We start from the raw sequence: 19,303 nt of genomic DNA, 5'->3' as shown, positions 1-19,303 counted from the left end.
CTAATTGAATATAATTTAATTAGATTTGGTTTGAGCTTGATTGGATCAAGTCCAATTAGTTTATTGGATAAGCCAAGTGTAAGGAAAAACTAGTCTTAGTTCAATTAGGACTTGGGTCAACCTAATTTCTAATTCGATTAGAAAATTAAATCAGATTTAAATCTAATTTAATCTAATTAAATTAGATTTTTAATTAGGTTAAGACTTATTTTAATTGGATTGATTTGATTTTGATTTGACTTGGTTTGAGAAATCAAATTTGAACAAGTTATAGACTGAATCCTAGTAAGACTAGGATTCCACCTTGCGCCACCTTAGCCCCCCACGCCCACTCTCTCTTATTTTGTGTGACAAAACCTTCTCTCCCAGGCCTTCACGTATGCCTAAAGTTTTTTACTTTTTCTCTCTTATATGGAATGTGGTTGTAGACCAAGTCAAAGTAGGAATTAGTTTGGATTTCAAATTCTATGAGATAGAATTTTAGAAACCAAAACTCTTTCCTTATGGCACTGATTTTACTCAGATTTTTTTTGAAATTTTTATGACTTTTATGACACATATTGTACACCCTTTGCTGGTGGTCCATGGTAGAAAAAGAAAGAGGGGGCGCCCATGAGTTGGGCACCCCTTGTCTTGCCCTGTTTGGATTTTCCTTGACTAGGTATTTGACCTAGACAAGGATTCTTCATATCTTTTTATTTAAGATCAATTTCTTCTTAAAATTTTCATGGATTATAGAGCATTGAGAGAACTTTGAGGCATGTAAAAATCAAAGAGAAAGAGTATTGAGGCATAGAGATATAATAGACACAAAACTAAGTGTCTGGGTTAGAGCAAAGAGAAGAAGAAGAGGGTCTTCTTCTAGGGTTACTGAGTTCATCTCTTTTCTTCCTCCATCTGTGAGTTTTCTAAGAGTATCTCATATTTAAAACTCCTTCTCCTACTTTTCATTTTTAGAAGAGTCTAAATCAAGAAGAAGGAGGCATCTGATCAACCATCGAAGAAGGATCAGTACAGTACTAGCATACTGTGCTGATTTCCTAGACTAAGACTTCTGATCGTGATTCGTGGACTCGTGTGGACGACTCCTAGAGGTCGGATGCATGTGTGGCTCATAACATCATCCTTAAGTCTGGATCAGTAAAGTTAGAATATCTAACTTGCAAGGTAATAGATCTGATCTATTATATTTTACATACATTAGATGTAGTATAGAAACATATTGATATGATCAACATGTAGTTCTTGTTTTTTATATTTTAATTTTTGATTTAATATCATATAATAATCAAATAATAAGATCTTAGATTTAGAGATTCTTTAATTTTATAAGATAAATTTTGATTTATTTTAGTCTTTCGCTGTCTGATCTTGAAAAAGTTTCAAGATCTAACCCTAAAACGGCCGCAATAACGGCCACGAACCTGCTCCACCTCCTGCGACGGATTCCATGCGATTCTCCCATCCGTTGGCGAGTCACGACAACGGACGCTGCTCCACCCCTCGTAACAGATTCCACGTGGCGAGCCACGATGATGGCCACGCGTCTACCCCACTATCCTTTGCAATCAATTCCCCTGACCATGGGCGGCCCACTACCAGACGGTTACAAACGTCGCCATCAATCCGTTGCCTCCTCCGCCTATAAAAGGGGGACCCAGATACGTTATTCTTTAAGCTCATTTTTCTATCTCAAAACTCTGCTAAATTCTCCGTTCGAGCACTCCATTCTTGTTGAGGCAGAGAACTGACTTGAGCGTCGGAGGGTCTTGCCGGAGCAACCCCACCTCCGGTTTAGACTTCCCTTGCAGGTCCCGGCGGCGACCGCGGCTTCCCCGACTCCAGCTTCTCCGGCGCAAGCAGATTTTTGTACCAACAGGATTGGCGCTAGAGGAAGGGGGGCGAACCTTCGCAGCATCCTTGTTCTTGAAGGAGTGTTCAACGGAGCCGTCTCCGACCATCTCTCCGTCACCCACTCCTAATCTTTCTCCACGAGATCAGCACTCGATGCCTCCGCGCAAGGCGTCCACACGGTGGTCTACGCCTCCGCGGCCAGATCTCAGGCTCCGACCTCCCCTCCAGTTTCTCAGCCTCCTCCTCCTCCCCCTCCGGCGGCGGCGGTCGGCGCGGAGCAATTTGACTTACTGGCGCAGCAGGTCAAGGGCCTCGTCGAAGCCGTACAAGCGATGCAGCAGCAGCAACCGCAGGCGTCGGCGCATCCAGAGGGGGCATCTCCGGAATGCCAGAACCCGGCGGCGGGGCGGGCCACCTGGGCCAGCCGCCCCGTCCTTCCCGGGAAGGCGAATCCGAGGGTAGAGAGCCCTCAGTCGGATCATGACTCCACCCTTGGAAGATCCCTACCCCCGTTCTGCCAAAAGACCCTCGAGACTCGAAGTCGAGAGAATTTCTTGGACCGGAGGCTCCAGGAGATGAACCGGCGGATCGAAGAACTCCGCCACATGCCTCCCGCTTATGGTGAGGATATTTGCACTGACCCTCCCTTCTCCTAAATGATTATGCAGGAACCGATCCCGCCGAACTTCAAGCTTCCCCAGTTCGAAAGCTACGACGGGACGTCGGACCCGGTTGATCATCTGGAGGCCTTCCGAACGATGATGCTGCTTCACGGCGCTCCTGACGTCATCTTGTGCCGGGCTTTTCCGTCTACTTTGAAGGGAGCAGCAAGGAACTGGTACTCGGCTCTGAAGTTGGGTACCATATTTTCCTTCGATCAAATGAGCCACCAATTTGTGGCCCATTTTGTCAGCAGCCGGCATCCCCGGAAGGGTTCGGAGTCCCTCATCAACATCAAGCAGAGGGAGGGGGAGTCCATATGGGCCTACGTCAACCGCTTCAACATCGCAGCATTGGAGGTCCGGAACTTGGACCAGTCAGTTGCCATGGCCGCCCTGAAAGGTGGCCTTCAGAAGAATGATCTTTTGTACTCTCTGGAGAAGAAGTACCCCAGGGATTTTGCTGATCTACTGGCTCGGGCTGAAGGATACGCCCGAGCGGAAGAAGCCTTCAAAATGAAGGATGAAGAGACAGCAAGGGAGCGTCAGGCGGGAGATTCTAGTAAGCCCGCAGTTGAGAAGAGGCCAAAGGAAGCTCGGCCTCGCTCCCGATCTCCTCCTGGACTTAAGCGCGCCCATACTCCGCCCCGGGCACGCAGGCAGAGGAGCCTGGACAGCAGGTTTCGGCGGGGTTCCCCACCAGGAAAGTTCCGCAACTATGCCCCCCTCAACGCCTCGAAGGCCCAGGTGCTGATGGAGGTCAGGGAGCAGCTCCCTAAGTCGGAGAGGATGCGCACACACCCCGGGAAGCGCAACCCCAACAAGTTCTGCCTCTACCACCGTGACCACGGCCATGACACGGAGGAATGCATCCAGCTCCAGGACGAGATCGAGGAGCTCATCCGATGAGGTCGGCTCGACAGATTCGTCCGTCGCAGGCCTGAGGGTAGAGGAGACCGGCCAAGAGCCCTCCCACCGCCTGAACCGCAGAAAAGGGAGGAGCAGCCCGGGGACCGGCCTCCCATCGGGACCATCGACTCCATCACCGGAGGGCCTCAAGGAGGAGCGGGAATACTGTAAATGTATCGCTTACTATTTCACCTTGAACCTACTTTTCTTTTTAGCTAACATGCTCCTCCCACCTAGCGTGGATGTATTATGACTGGATATGATCCCTCCAAAAACACAGCCATGTCAGGAACAGGAGGAGAACCTCGTCCTGACATGAGCAAGATCAAAGGTCCGATTCTTTTAGACCGGATGGGGGGAGAGGCCTCACAACGCCCTAATGTGCCCCTACAGCCTTGTTAGGGACAGGAGGAAAATCTCGCCCTAACTTGAGCAAAGTCAAAGGCCCGGTTCTTTTAGACCGGATGGGGGAGAGGCCTTACAACGCCTGATGTACCCCCACAGCCCTGTTAGGGCAGGAGGAAAACCTCGCCCTAACTTGAGCAAAGTCAAAGGCCCGGTTCTTTTAGACTGGATGGGGGAGAGGCCTTGCAATGCCCTAATGTGCCCCCACAGCCATGTCAGGAACAGGAGGAGAACCTCGTCCTGACATGAGCAAAGTTGAAGGCCCGGTTCTTTTAGACCGGAGGGGGGAGAGGCCTTACAGCGCCCTAACGCGCCCCCACAAGCCAGGCTGGTAACGAGAGGAGAACCTCGCGCCGGCTCAAGCAAAATGGAAGGTCCGAACTCCTATAGGAGTCGGGTTCCGCCGCCAAGGAAGACTCCACCCGGACTCCTACGGGAGCCGGGTTCCGCCGCCAAGGAAGACCTCACCCGGACTCCTACGGGAGCCGGGTTCCGCCGCCAAGGAAGACCTCACCCGGACTCCTACGGGAGCCGGGTTCCGCCGTCAAGGAAGACCTCACCCGGACTCCTACAGGAGCCAGATTCTGCCGCCAAGGAAGACCTCACCCGGACTCCTACGGGAGCCGGGTTCCGCGCCAAGGAAGACCTCACCCGGACTCCTACGGGAGCCGGGTTCCGCCGCCAAGGAAGACTTCACCCGGCCTCCTACGGGAACCGGGCTCCATCCGCCACTTCTGCAGCAAGGGTTAATAATGGTGGCGAAACTCGGCCGCGTAACAAGGTCGGATGAAAGGAAAGAGCCCCCCCACGACGACATCTACGTCAAACAAGCCAAACGACCAGAAAGATTCAACCGACGACAATATCAGTGCTACACGTGAACAAGGTAACACAAAACGCTCTTTTTCCATTTCCGATATACGTACTACAGGGCCGGGACGGCCAGGGAAAGAAGGACAAAACGACAAAAAAAAAAGAGAAGAAAAAGGGGGTGACTACAAAAGAGCTCTAAGGAGGCCCCGCTCCCTCCGACCTAGGGTTATCACCTCCATCCCTCAACCAGGACTGCCTCAGGTTCTCCACTGCTTCTTCTAGTTCTTCCTTCTTCCGCAGCGTATCCTGGAGCGCCTGACGAAGTCGCCGGCTCTCAGCCTCCGCTTCTCGACGCCGCTTCCACAGAATTCGGACTCCGCCTCTGCGTCCGCGACGGCCTTCCGCTCAAGCGACAGTTGGATTTTCACTTGTTGAAGCTCGGCTGTCTTCTCCCCAAGACTAAACGACAAATCCTCCTTTGTCGAGTCTAAATAGTCCTAAAGACTTCACCACGACATAGGAGTTCATTAGAAGATGAAACATTTTGTGATGAAAAATGTCAAAATAATTTTTATTAATTCATAATTTATATACAAATACAAAAATGAGTACAATCGTCAGCAGACTGACGTCTGATTTGGGACACTATTCCCAACAGGATGAGACCAAATTGATCTCCAAAGGAGTTAGGATTTCCACACATGCTAGTATACTTATCAGAACCCTGATTGAATCCAAAATTTCAATCAACCTTTTTCAAAAAGATCCTTGGCCAATTTTTATATGTGTATGACCCATTGGGTTTCACATCTAGCCAGCAGTAAATCTGGGTATAAGTTGACCTAATTTGATTAGATTCTAATCTAATCGATTAAGGTCCAATCTAGCTAATCCGATCTCAACAATTAGAATCCTTTCTAATTGGCAATCGAATTAAACTCTTTAATTCGATCAAATCTACAAGTCAAGATTGACGTCTAGCAATGTATTATGACTATTTAGAAGATATGAAATTTGATAAAAATATCAAGTATATCCTTCAGTGGTAAGTTACCATGCAATTCAATCCTTCGATCATCCATGCATCCTGAATATGTTCACGAGTATTGAATCATATCAAATTCAAACACATATTCATATCGATTCTCAATTAACCAATGTGACTCCGATAAAGAAGCATTAGAAACTCTTTCTAATCTTCTTTCAGTTTTTGGCCAAAAGACTTTTTCTGAATCATCTAGAGATGAGAATTCACAGGATGCGATCTCCTCTTACTAGGATGTTTGATTTCATGTTGACCTACTCATAATCTTCATACATACTCCAACATATCCAGAACACCCCCCGTACATATCTTAATATCATACCTGGGTATGAACCAAAATATGGATTTATGTGCATAAGATTTTATAGTAGTCTCAGATCTAAGGATCACTTGCATAACTCCCACTTAGAGAACCATTTTTGACATGCAAGTAAGGCTTCCATAAGATGTTCTCTTTCATCGAGTCAATTCAGTGGACTCATTTTTCAAATGAGCACCCACATCTTTGTATTAGTGTCCCATATACATGTGGCTAGTGAGATCTGCCATCCTCTCCATCGAGCATACATAGGATGTGTCAGTCTATCTGGAACATTGATCCCTGACTCAATGCTCCTACGATCAGAAATATTTAAGATTAGGATTTTAGAGTTTTAGGTCTCACTAGCATGATCCATTCATATCTCCTAAAATCATTATCCTAATCTTTGGGATTCATCATAATCTTAGACATAATAAGATGCAGCTAATATGATGAATCAATATCTTATTTTATTATCAAATAATAAATATCATTACATGAGTTAGAAAATCATAAAGAAAAGTTTCATCGTAACACATTTACGATTGACTTATAGGACACTCTTTTTTTATGTTGTTTAATCTTAAAAAGGCTCAGAAAGACCTCAAATATTAAATTTTTAACATTTGGTTCTCCTGCCGACGAGGACGAGGGCTCGTAGAGTGGCCCTTCTTTTAATTCACAATCTCTTTTCTTATTTACTATCATTATGTGGTATTACTATCACTATATGGTTGAGAGGGATTAGGAGTTAAACAACAACAAAGAAGAAGAAGAAGCAGAAAGAAAACTGATCCAATGGACCGCGTGTTAGAAAGAATGGCCTAGAAAGGCTTATAGTGGGAGTCCGGGTCCGCCGAGTTCTCTTTAAATATTTGACCAAAATTCTATCAAAAAAAAAACAAAAAAACCGCCGGCCCATCTCGTTTAGGCCTTGGGCTTGGATGAGTTTGTAAGTACCACCCTTGGGGACGATGGCCTGACTTTGGACGAGGCCGCTCACGGCCCAAGTGGCTATTTCTGAAGGTTTGGGGTAGGTGAGAGAGGGCAGCAGGTTGGTCGTTTCTGATCGCTGGGCAGCAGCAAAACAGCCCTTGAAAACCCCTAAAATCTCGCGCTCGTTGCTTCAATCAAACGTTTTCCTCTTCCTTGACAAACGGATTCAGATAACTTCCACTCCGGCAGTCCCAGGTGATTCTTTCTATTATATTGCTTCCTTATTAGTTTTTTTTTTTAAGTTTTTGGAAACTTATACGTGAAATTCATCCCAAAGGAGTACTCAAAATTTCCTTTTTCTTCAGTTCCTTTTCATGCAGTCGTACTGATGATGGCGCCTGGATGCTTCTGACAATATGAATTTTAGTTAGACATTCGCTAGTATTTTTTTTGGCTTTTAGATGATAAAATGGAAGTGGGCGGACGAAGAGTATGGGAAAAAAATGGGGGGAAAAGGAACAGCAAGTGTAGTTTCTTATCCCTTTTTCCTTTTGCCTTCGTGGAGGCTTACTCTGCTCACAAGAATGTCGAGAGTATTCTTGAGGAATGCAGTCTTGTGATTGAAAGGACTGAATTACGGATCTGTAGTTGGCGTCCATCTTCTTTCAGTTCTTCCAGATTTGAGGAAGCGTTTGTTTTGGCATATTTGAGGTAAAATAGGGCCAAATGTTGCTCTGAAGGTTGTTCCTTGTGTTGGAGAACATTGCATAGTCTGAGTGTTAGAGAATGGTTTTGTTGATAATTGGTGATGAGGAGGTGTTACCAAAGTAAATAAAACAATCACTCAGAAGACACATAAATGGAAGTTTAACGAAGAAAAGGAAAGAAAAAGCTGCATCCTCTTTTTTTATTTCGTAATCATTTAGTCTTTTCCCAACTATTTAGGGTCGGCTAGAAAGTTACATTCAGGGAGACACACCAAAAGGAAGCCACCCGACCTTCACATCCGCTTGTCACCAGCTATAATTTACTAGCCTTCCATAATTCCATTTTAATCTTCATCTCTTTGAGGTGTCAAGTGGTTGTTGGCTTGTCCAATATGTGGTCCTCCATGCAGTACTATAATAGATTTTCGACTTTTATCTTATCCTTGATGAATCTCATTTTCATTTCCTTAGGTTGTTCTTCTTAGCAAAGTAGTATTTTATGGCCATCGTCGTATCAAGTAATGTGATATGCTTTAACTTTCTAACAACTCTGATTCTCATTTTTTTAAAGAGCATTTTCTGATTAATATGTTTCATTTAGTTCTTCCATGGTACAATCGGAGGTTCAACAATTGATTGTTGAAATGCCTATTCACCACCTTAATCCATGTCATGAGAACCCAGGATGAAGGATTAAATGAACCAGCCAAAATCCTCATTCCAATTTTTGGCATCATCATATTGAATAAAGTTGAAGCACTTGTATGTTCTACCAACCACGTGAAATCTGATAATTTGCCTCTTTAAACATTGTTGCACTGGTTTTCTTGTACTTTAAACAATGCTTCACATGTAGGTAATCAAATTCTCTTAGAAACTTAATTAGATACCAAAATGCAGAAAGAGCTCAAATTAGTTCCCTAAATTAGAACCAAGGCTGTTGTTATTGTGGTTTAGACAGCTCTGCACATGTAGAAAAAGTAATCGAATACTCTCAAGAACTTCATTAAATACCAGAAATGCAGAAAGAGCTCAAACTTGTTTTTCCTAAATTGGAATCAAGGCCGTGAGATTTTAGATAAAAATTTTCAAATTTCACTTGATTACAACAATTAACAAATATTATTTCAGTAATCAAGTGAAACTAAAACATTAATTTCATGGCACAAACCATCTGTGTTTGCATACACAAAAGGGACTGCTGAAATAGCAATTATATCTACATTGCATTTAATCATCTTCTGTAACTCTAATTTTGTCCCTGATAAATTTAAAGTACAGGTAGGATATTGTGGAATCTCACCTAAAAGTGGGCAGAAATTAGACTCAAACTCTTTCCAAATAGCTGACCAGCTGCTTTAACAAGTTTGTTTCCTGCTAAATTCATGGGACTCTCAAAGGTGACTGGTTAGTGATGCCCAAACTACAACAGGGTTTAGTGGGCTTCTTTTCGGAAGAGGTGGCTGACTACTTTAATGAGACTTTCTCCTCTTGAACCTCTGTTTATAGGACTCTCGAAAGTTGACTGGTTTGTAGCACACACTTCCTTAAAATTTGACCATATGAAAGAGATCTTGGCTCCTCAACTTGCTTAGAGGCTTGTTCTGTATAAAATGAACCTTAATGCTCAATGTAACTGCTGATTGTTCTATGTTGATGGTGAGAACTGTGTACTCATGTTTACATTCATATTTATAATGACCCTGGCAATTCTTTTTCCTGGGATGGCACGTACTTCCTATGTGCTGGAAATTTAAGTCTCTAAATAAAATTCCTCTATGATAGAGCTATCTGGACTGCATGAACCCCCCCAACCCACCCAAAAAGGGGGAAAAGAAAGATGGATGAAGAATTGTCCAACTTGTAGCATAACATATTTATTACTATACTTTTTTGTCAGTTTTTTTTTTATTTAGCAGATGTGATCTTCTGGTTGATTTACAACACGATTCCTCTGAATTGTAGGAATGTTGACTGGTCATGCTATTAGTTTACATGAAGAAAGTGAATCAGATGAGCTTTTACTAGCAAATCCTGTATCTGAGATTGATGACGAGGAAGCAGAAATTTCTGGAAAAGTATTGTACAGAGCCTCATTTGAAGAGCTTGCAAAAAATCATGTGCAATGTGACACAATTATATGGGTTTTGATATCATTATTGCTTGTTTTGGCCTGGGGAGTTGGTGTAGTTATGCTTCTGTATCTGCCTGTCAGACGATATGTGCTGCAGAAGGATATATCTTCATGCAAACTTTATGTCACAGCCAACAAGATAGTTTACAAGGTAGTTATTGGTTTTCTTATATTTGTTTTCTTATACTCTGCTTATTGGCTCCCATTGTTGTGCATGACATGATGTAATTTTGCAAGTAGGCCAGAAGACCTTCCTTTTTGCCTTTCCTAGGGTCTACAAATGTTGAGAAGCACATACCTCTTCACACAGTTATTGACATCATTATGGAACAAGGTACATGTGAGAATAGTACCTTTATGCTTATATTATTATATTGCATTCTGTCGCACTATGTTCATCCATGTCTCATATCTTATTCGGGTTTGATCCTTGCATTACCTGACCTAGTAGTTGCTCTATATTTGTTTGCAGCTTACTGGATAATGTTTTTTGAGCTATTAGTTGTTGCTTTAGACCTTTAGTGTTCAAATATATTGCTTAGACATCTTTAGATAACTGAAAAAATGCCTTTTCTGGGACACAATATGTACATGTGGATTTAGGTCTGTAATGCTTTATATGGAACTTGCTGAATATGCATGATTAGGCAATAAGACTATTCTAAGGACTTGGACAAGAATATAGCCTTAGTTTGGAGAAGACAGAAAAACTTACGTTCCAATTGGGAAGTGATAGTGTCTTAGATTAAGAGATTTTTCCTCTTTATTTCTGCCAAGCAATGTGAAAAGTTAGGCAGCATGTTGTAGTGCAAGTCTTTGATAAGTTGGGACAGTGATGAAAGTTGGTCAAGAGTTTAATACTATCTTGTCCATCATTTTGTTGCTTCAAAGGCAACAATAGGGTAAAGGATTACTACCTTATCCATGTTAAAGTGTAGAAAAAATAATGAAATACATGAAGTATATAGTTTACTATATAAGCAATCTTTTGCAAAATGGGAGCTATTGCACTTGTACTTTTATGCAATAAACCTATATTGAGCTAAAAAGATTGTGTCACTAGAGTAATGTTAGCACACTTAAATGCTTGGTCATAAGTTAGGTGTTTTATATAAAATTTTGACTATTCATCTCTATTATGCTAAGCAAATACAAGCCCTTGTTCATGGTCCTTGAGCTTTTATCATGCTGAGGTGTTTGCCACCCGTCCACCAGGGAGGCACTCTTTATGTTCCTGAATGTACTGGCTAGAAGTGGGAGTAAATATCAAATGGGGATTGCAACCATTAATGCTGCCCTTGGTGGTAGGAAACTTCCACAGGGGGCAGCACACATTCTTTGAGAACTCTCATAAAATTTAAACATTCACCCTCCTCCTTCGTGCTTCTCTTAGTTGATCTTAGGATATCTGTTTCCCTGCTCCTGCTGCTAGCAAGTAAAATTTTTTCAGTCACATGATCACAACTATCTGTGCTCTATCAATTGCACCTCACGCTCAACATAGATGGGGTAACATACATTCTTTGGGAACTCTTATAAAATTTAAACATTCACCCTTTTCCCCAGTGCTTCTCTACTTAAATTGATTTTAGGATATCTGTTTCCTTGCACCTGCTGTTGCACCCAAGTGCTGGCAAGCAAAATTTTTCCAGCCACATAATCACAACTGTTGCTGCCGATCTCCTCGCCTGAGGTCAGTCACCGAGGTGGATGTGGTTGAGGTGAAATCGCTGTTGGAGCTTCACCCGAACACCTGCAAAACAAGTTCTCACCAAGGGTGGCGTTCTCCGGTGAAGACCCTTCGATGCTCAAGTCAGAAGATGGAGAACAATGAGAGGAGAGTGCGAGGAGTCGATTGCATATCTTAGAGGGTCTCGGAGCCTTAATTTATAGGAGAGAAGTTTGAGTCGTATCCATCTCGGAGTTCTGATGATTTTCGGATTTATCGCACAGATTGATTCGGAGAAGATATTTTTTTTATGGGAGACTCGATTATGGAGGAGTTCTACTCTATCTGGATTTTTTCAATTTGAAGGTGGGCCAGATCTGATGTGGAGACTAGCTCGACGACGGATGAGCTATGATAGGTCGTCTGTGGCCAAGATACTGGAGTTCGTGGAGCAGGTGCTTGTCCTCTTGCTGGCTGAAATAGGTCTGTTGCGTACGTGTTACTTTAGATCATCCAAGGATCAGGTGAAGTAGGATTAGGTCGAGGAATTGGAACTACGGCCAATGTGATAGGTCGTGCCTAGCGATCTTCATATGTCGTATGCTCATAATCTAATAGTTATCATCTTCTATAGCTCGGCCAGTGCCGAGGACGTAGAGAAGTCAAGATCGAGGTACAGATCCACAACAAATACCCCCTACTCTCGAGGCTGAGTTACCGATAGGTCGGTCGAAGAGAGTACTAGTCTGAGGTCAAGGCTGATCTGATCTTGTTGAGCTGTCCTCCATTGACACGTGTCGAAGATCGGCTTCCTGAGGCCAACTGTCTTCAAATCTGGACTGCTGATTCTTTGAATCCACGGAAGCCACGTTCTGACCAATCATAGGTTGCCATTTGTCAAACATCGGTCGGAGAAGGTAAATCGATAGTAGATCGGAGCCGTCCTGGACTTCTATAAATAAGGGTGTGGTAACTTTGTTTTTACTGTTTCCACTATTCAGAGGGAGCTTTGGCACTTGGAGACTCTGCCCAATTGCTCGGGTACAGTCGAGTTATCATTGTTCGTCGTACCTTGATTGCTTGGCCACTTCATCTTTAGGTCAGTTCCTTACTTTTTAACTATGAGTGATTCTAGTTCATCCCCCTCCACTTGGAGCTTGGGTGACGACGTTGGGGATGTGGACCTAGAGTCTGAGATAGCTTGTTCTTCGGGTAGACTCGAAGTTCCGGACTTCGATCCATTTAGAGTAAATTCCATCCTCACTCTCGAGGATTTGGAGATTATTAGGTTGAAATATCAAGTCCTAGCTGAATTCAGGTCGGAGGTCGCCATTTTCGGAGAACGGATAGCTCTTTCTCGTCAGGGTCGAGCAGGTCTTTATGAGCAATCCTTAAAGACCAATATTCGACTGTCCTTCTATTTTCTTGTTATAGACTTTCTTAATTTATATAGAATAAGCTTCTGTAGCATTACGTTGAACTCATGACACCAAATCTTAGGTTTCTTTGCCTACTACCTTCTCCTTGGGGTCGAACCGACCTCCCGTTTTTCTTGAGCTTGCTTCACATTGAAGGAGCATCCTACAGAGGTCGGGTGGTGGTACGCCTCTCCTCAGAGGGGACATTATCTCTTTCGAGGTGCTCCTTCCTTAGTGCATTACTGGAAGGAGCGCTTCTTTTTCGTTTTGGCTGAGCAATCTTAGGACTTCAACATGTCGTGGGGTCGACTTCATAGGTCAGCAATCAGAGCTCCAATTTTGTTAGACGAGGAGGAGGTGTTGAAGTAGATTTTCAGTCATACTCCTCCGTTGATCAAGTTTCTTATCGAGGAGACTTTGTTCAAGGTCGGATTGACTTTGGCCGACCCAAAGAGTAAGTTTCTTTTTATGTTCTTTAGTTCGGTGCTTCTTTTCTTTTTGACTAATCTTGTCTTTTATGCAGCAATGAATTCTGTGGAGCTGGAGGCTATTCATCGGGCTGCTGCGAAGAGAAAGAAGACAAGTGCGACTTCTGCTTCAAAGCGTGGCCAGATCGAGGCCGTGCTCGCCCAGCTTGTGGCTGGGGGTTCCTCGGGGCCCAGTAGCACTTCGAGGAAGGAATCTTCGACGCCAGCAAGGGTGGTGGCACCGCTTCATTTTGTCAGGCCAGGGGAACCTGCCCTCGGCCTTCTGCATCTTCGTCGCAGTGAGGTTCGGGCACTTTTCGGATTTCGATGTGCATGTCTTCTCGTTCGGCCGGCCTACCGGTCGAGGTGTCCCCTTCGGTGGAAGTTCTACTAGATGTCGAGGCCCCGGACGCCAGGAAGGCCATCGACGATTATCGGCTCGTCCGATCTCTGCTTAGGTCGGTCTTACTATCGATCGACGTTGAGGCCTTCAACTCTGAAGGGGCGTTCCGAATTCAGGATTCATGGGACTTCCTTCTCCGGGTAAGTGATGATCTACTGACCTTCCTTGGCTACTTTCGATCTTTCCTTCTTAAGCACTTTTTACTGACCTACTCTTTCTTCTTTTCTCTTTCTTTTTTTAGCTCGTCTATCACTTCGATCACTTTTCAGAGACGGTGCGCGAAGCTTGGCGTATCTCGAGGGAGGCCGAGGAAAAGGTCGGCCAGGCTAATAGAAGGGCGGACGATGCCCAACTGTCCAAACTGAAGGCCGAGGAGAAGGCCAAGTCACTGGAAGAAAAGATGAAGCGACTGGAGGCCGAGCTCTCAAAAGCTTGGGCTGAAATTGAAGCTCAGCTATCAGTCGAGAAGAGGAAGCATGGGGGGAGTTGGAGGTTGCCACGGTCAAGGCTTTCAAGTCTTCGGCTGAGTTCTTGGATGTTAAATCAGAATTCGCCTCGCTTTCATATATGCAGGGGGCTGAAGATTTCAAGGAGAAGGTCAGAAGTCACTTTTCTGATCTTGACCTCGGCCTCTTAGAGTCGGACGGCAAGTGAAAGAAGAGTGCTCTAAAAGTCAATTGCAAGTATGTTGCGATGGGATTTTCTTTATAATTTTCCAACTCATGTAATGATATTTATTATTGGATAATAAAATGAGGTATTGATTTATCATTTTAGCTGCATCTTATTATGTTTAAGATTATGATGAACCCCAAAGATTAGGCCAATGATTTTAGGAGACATGAATAGGTCATGCCAGTGAGATCTAAAATCCTAATCTTAAATATTTCTGATCGTAGGAGTATTGAGTCAGAGATCAATATTCCAGATAGACTGGCATATCCTATGTATGCTCGATGGAGACGGTGGCAGATCTTACCAGCCACTTGTGTGTGGGACACTAATACAAGGATGTGGGTGTTCATTTGGAAATGAGTCCACTGAATTAACTCGACGACAAGGAACATCTTATGGAAGCCTTACTTGCATGTCAAAGATGGTTCTCTAAGTGGGAGTTGTGCAAGTGATTCTTAAATCTGAGACCACCATAGAATTTTGTGCACATGAACCTATATTTTAGTTCATATCCAGACATGGCATTAAGACATGTACGGAATGTTCTGGGTATGGTGAAGTATGTATAAAGGTTATGAGTAGGTCAATATGGAATTGATCCCTCCTAGTAAGAGGAGATCTCATCCTGTAATTCTTATCTCTAGATGACTCGAAAAAAGTCTTTTGGTCAAAAGCAGGAAGGAGATTAGAAAGAGTTTCTAATGCTTCATCATTGGAGTCATCATTGGTTAATCGAGAATTGATGTGAATATGTGTTTGAGTTTGACATAATTCCATACTCATGAACATATTCGAGATGCAGGGATGATCGAAGGATTGAATTGTATGGTAACTTGTCACTGAAGGGTATATTTGGTATTTTCATCAAATTCTACATCTTCTGGGTAATTATGATATGTTGCTAGACATTAATCTTGACTTGTAGGTTTGATTGAACTAAAGAGTTTAATTCGATCGTCAATTAGAAAGGATTCTAGTTATTGAACTCGGATGCGCTCGATTGGACCTAAATCGGTTAGATTGGAATCTAATCAAATTCGGTCAACTTGCATCCAGACCTACTGCTAGTTAGATATGGAACCCAATGGATCACACACATATAGAAATTGGCCAAGGACTCTTTTGATAAGGTTGATTGGAATATTGGATACAATCAGGGTTTTCAGTAAGCATGCTAGCACGTGTGGAAACTCTAGCTCCTTGGGAGATCAATTTGGCTTCATATCTTGCTAATTTGCTAATCCAATTTAGTAAGCAATTGGGTTAGGTCATGCCACTTGGAGGCAGCCCAAAAAGGGGCATCATATTTCAAGTTAATGCCAAAAATCAAGAGTCCTTTTTGTTAAGGACTCTTGGCACAATTTTAAGAAGAGCGCATGTGCTCTTTGGTTTTGCATGCAGAAGGACCAAGAGTCCTTTTACTTTGGATCTCTGACTCATATAGCATTAGATCAGAACCTTAACCACCTTGCATGCCTTTTATAGTATGAAAAATCCTTTGGATTGCGCTTGGAAATTTTCCTGGAACCATGTCGCGCACACGAAAAGTTTTTTGGATGTGCGAAGAGACGTGAAGACTCTTGTTTTAAGGAGTCTTAGCTGACACTATTATCTGGTATTTTTTCTGATAAAGATCAGATTTAAATGCTGATTCCGTATGATAAGTATGGAAAATTATCATGTAGTGGAGTGTTACTTTTGATGCCTTTTAACTGGGCGTGCACGCGCGACAGAGAAAGGACTCGTGCGACTCTTCGCGATGAAGAGTCCTTCTGTTGTTTAAATTCCTATCCAAATGGGGCGTCCCTTGCTGATTGCCTTTCCATTTGAATCAAGGAATACGTGGCAAAGTTTCACACAAATTTGAAAATAGAAGAGACGCCAATTGCATCTCTTTCTGGGTGTGCGCGTATGAGAGGGAAGTACTTGACGTATCATAACCTGATGAGTCCTGTTTGAAGACTCTTAGATAAGTGATACGAAGACCTGATATGGCTTTCCAGATAAGCCGTGTCTTCTCTGTTGGTGCTCCATCTGATACTATAAATAGGGGACGACAGATGAATTGATCATTCAATTCTTACATCCCTTGTCCACTCCTTCTCCTTCTCTTACAACTCTAGGGTTTAGGATAAAGGCTTGTTCTTTTAAGGCAAGCCTATTCCTAATAGCTATAAGGGTTTAAGAGGTCCAGAAAAAGGTGGTCAGGTCCAGTGGGTGGTTCTGAGAGGTTCAGACTCAGATCTGATCGACTGGTGGCTAGTCGAGTTCTAGGGGTTAGAACTCTTGAAGTAAAGTGAAGGAGGAGCGCTATCTTTGGTCCGATTTTCATGTGGATCACCATTGGAGGGCGGACACTTGGATGCCTCATGAAAATTGGGATTAGCACTGCAGGTATTCTTTTTATCCTAATTTACATTTATTATGCTTTGATTGTTATAGTCAAGGGTTTCTAGTCATTAGGGTTTTGGTGTGTCAGGTGTTTTGAATGAAAATTTTAAACATCTAGTTCTTTCGCTGCGCCATCAGAACCCAACAGTGGTATCAGAGTCTATTTTGATTTATACAATCAAAGGTTGGAATATTGTCTTGATTATGATCAAGCATGGATTTTTGGTTTGGTTCAAGACGGATCAATAGTTGAACCCAATTGAACATCCAAACCCTAGCATGTCTTTGAGATATGTTTTAGATACATAATATTAAATGGATGATGTATGTATAGAATTTTTCTTAGTAGCCTAGTACTCGAATTAGGGTTCATCATCAAGCCGTCTGGTCATAAGAGCAAGTAGGGTTTAAAGACCCTCTCTTCCCATTCCATGGAGTACTTTTATGACGTGTAGGGATGCCATTGTGATATCCTAAGAAGAAGAATCGCGAAAAGAATGTTTTATATTGATGCATGTTATAAGTACTTCATGCATATGATATGCTTAAGTTGCTATTTTATAATCATATTATATGATTATGATTTCATATCTTAGAGATATGATTAGATGCATGATTAGTTGTTATGTTTATAAAGATACAACTATAATAGTGCATCGTTATGATTGGTTGAATTAGGATGTGCATGAGACCATTAAAGTCCTCCTAAAGATCATATTAAGTTGTAGTGTTATGAACCAGTAGCTGACTTATTTCTTGAATCGTTTAATCAATTGGTGTTTAAGGAGTGTTTCAAATGTGGTGGTTCTTTAATTGATTCTGTTTGCTGGTCTGGTCAATTTATTGGTGTCTTAGAAAAGCAACGGAGGGATCGCTACCAATCTTAACACTTTTCTGGCTAATTGGATTAGTTCGAATCTTAAATAAAGGTTGCTTAGTGTTTTGAATACTACATATACCTTCCTTTATGCCTAGTCAATATCCTATCAAAGATCATCGTAAGTTTGTTGTGATATCTACAAGGCTTGCTATAGGAATTGATGTGGGGTTGTCTTGGTGCATATTAGATGCTTTATGACATATTTTGGATATGTTGTTTTGTTGTGATATCTACAAAAACAGCATTTTTTAGATATGGGTATAAGGAAATGAAGGGTTTGACTTAACTAAAAAATATTATAGTTTGTTGTGATATCCACAAGGCTACGAGTATTTTTAGAGATAAGGATTATGTTGAAAATTGCATGAGATGCAATTGGATAGGTTTTCATACCTTTGAACTCATGGAGATTTGTTGTGATATCCACAAAGTTTCATTGAGTGATTAGGGTCTCAACCCCATTAAGAAACCAGATTAGGATTTTTCGTTTACCATAGGAGAGGACTATGGTATCCGACAAAATAGTAGAAGACATAACTAGTTAAAAGATTTCATCTAGTTATGAATATCAAACATGAGTGGTCTGTTTATACTATTATTTTTTATTTATGTATATTTAAATCTACATTATGATTTTTTTATTTTCACTGTATGAAATCATAAATAAAAATATGTTGATTGATCCAAACTATGTGGATTGGTTGAAGAACTTGTAAATCAAATTCATACCGGAGAAGAATTCTGATGTTCTGGATATTCCTGATCGTGGATTGGTCAGCAATAATGTTTACAAAAATAAGAAGGCAAAAGATGTCCACTTGGATATTGTCTGTTCATTTTGTGATAAATTTGGATATTGGGAGAATAATTGCAAGAATTATCTTGCAAGATTGAAGCAGAGTGCAAGTATAGCACCAAAAGGTGTGTATATGATACAGATCTATTTTTCATTAAATGGCTCAGACTCTGATACTTGGATATTGGATACCGCCTGTGGATCGTATATTTGTAATTCATTACAGCGACTACAGAATATCAAAGATTTGAAAAGAGGTGACCTTGAGCTTTATGACGCAAATGGAGAGTCCATTAGTGCAGAGATTGTGGGAACCTGTATGCTTGATTTGCCTTTGGACAAAATTTTAAAATTAAAAAACCATTATTACATGCCAAAGGTCATTAGAAACATTATTTCTATACTTTTGTTATTAAAATAAGGTTATGAAATAAGGCTAATGGGAAATGGATGTTCCATTTTCTTTTCTAATGAATTTTATGGCAGTAGTTATATTAATAACAATCTTTTAATTTTGCACTCAACGAAAATATTTTTTATATTGAAAGAAATATGAAAAGAAAGAGAGAAGATGTGAATATCACATATCTTTGGCATTGCCGCCTTGGTCATATTAGTGAGTCAAGGATAAATAAGTTATACAAAAAAGAATTCTTTGACCCATATGATTATGAATCATTGGAAACTTGTGAATCTTGTCTCATGGGTAAGATGTTCAAGACTTCATTTTCTGGACATGGAGAGAGGGCAAATGAGTTGTTAGCCTTAGTATATACAGATGTATGTGGACCGATGACAATTCAGACCAGAGGAGGATACTCCTATTTTATCACCTTTATAG

The 19,303-nt window shown here is 42.0% G+C and overlaps 2 protein-coding genes across 3 annotated transcripts in view; both read left to right on the top strand.

Moving 5' to 3' along the window:
- Positions 1-6,985: 6,985 nt before the first annotated feature.
- LOC105034809 (uncharacterized) overlaps positions 6,986-19,303 on the top strand; it is a 125,533-nt gene continuing 113,215 nt past the window's right edge. The window contains exons 1-3 of one of the 2 annotated variants that reach the window (XM_010910104.4): positions 6,986-7,177; positions 9,595-9,914; positions 10,004-10,097. In XM_010910104.4, the coding sequence (XP_010908406.1) occupies positions 9,597-9,914; positions 10,004-10,097 (412 nt within the window). In that variant the 5' untranslated portion in view covers positions 6,986-7,177; positions 9,595-9,596. The remainder of the gene's footprint in view (positions 7,178-9,594; positions 9,915-10,003; positions 10,098-19,303) is intronic. The other variant, XM_010910103.4, reaches the window with a different exon arrangement.
- On the top strand, positions 10,577-17,590 carry LOC140852345 (uncharacterized). Its single transcript, XM_073245259.1, has 2 exons — positions 10,577-13,860; positions 13,962-17,590. Exons 1-2 carry the CDS (start codon positions 13,645-13,647, stop codon positions 14,355-14,357), a joined length of 612 nt encoding a protein of 203 aa, XP_073101360.1. The 5' UTR covers positions 10,577-13,644; the 3' UTR covers positions 14,358-17,590.

This window comes from Elaeis guineensis, chromosome 11 (assembly GCF_000442705.2).
Source record: "Elaeis guineensis isolate ETL-2024a chromosome 11, EG11, whole genome shotgun sequence".
Taxonomy (NCBI): domain Eukaryota; kingdom Viridiplantae; phylum Streptophyta; class Magnoliopsida; order Arecales; family Arecaceae; genus Elaeis; species Elaeis guineensis.
The sequence above is the reverse complement of the archived record's forward strand: the minus strand, read 5'-3'. Positions and strand labels throughout refer to the sequence as shown.

What these genes read in the sequence shown, in the direction of transcription:
- LOC140852345 (XM_073245259.1), top strand. Translation starts at nt 13,645, where the DNA reads ATGTGCATGTCTTCTCGTTCGGCCGGCCTACCGGTCGAGGTGTCCCCT. An exon ending in CATGGGACTTCCTTCTCCGG is followed by an intron (nt 13,861 to 13,961) that starts GTAAGTGATGAT and finishes TTCTTTTTTTAG; the next exon opens with CTCGTCTATCACTTCGATCA.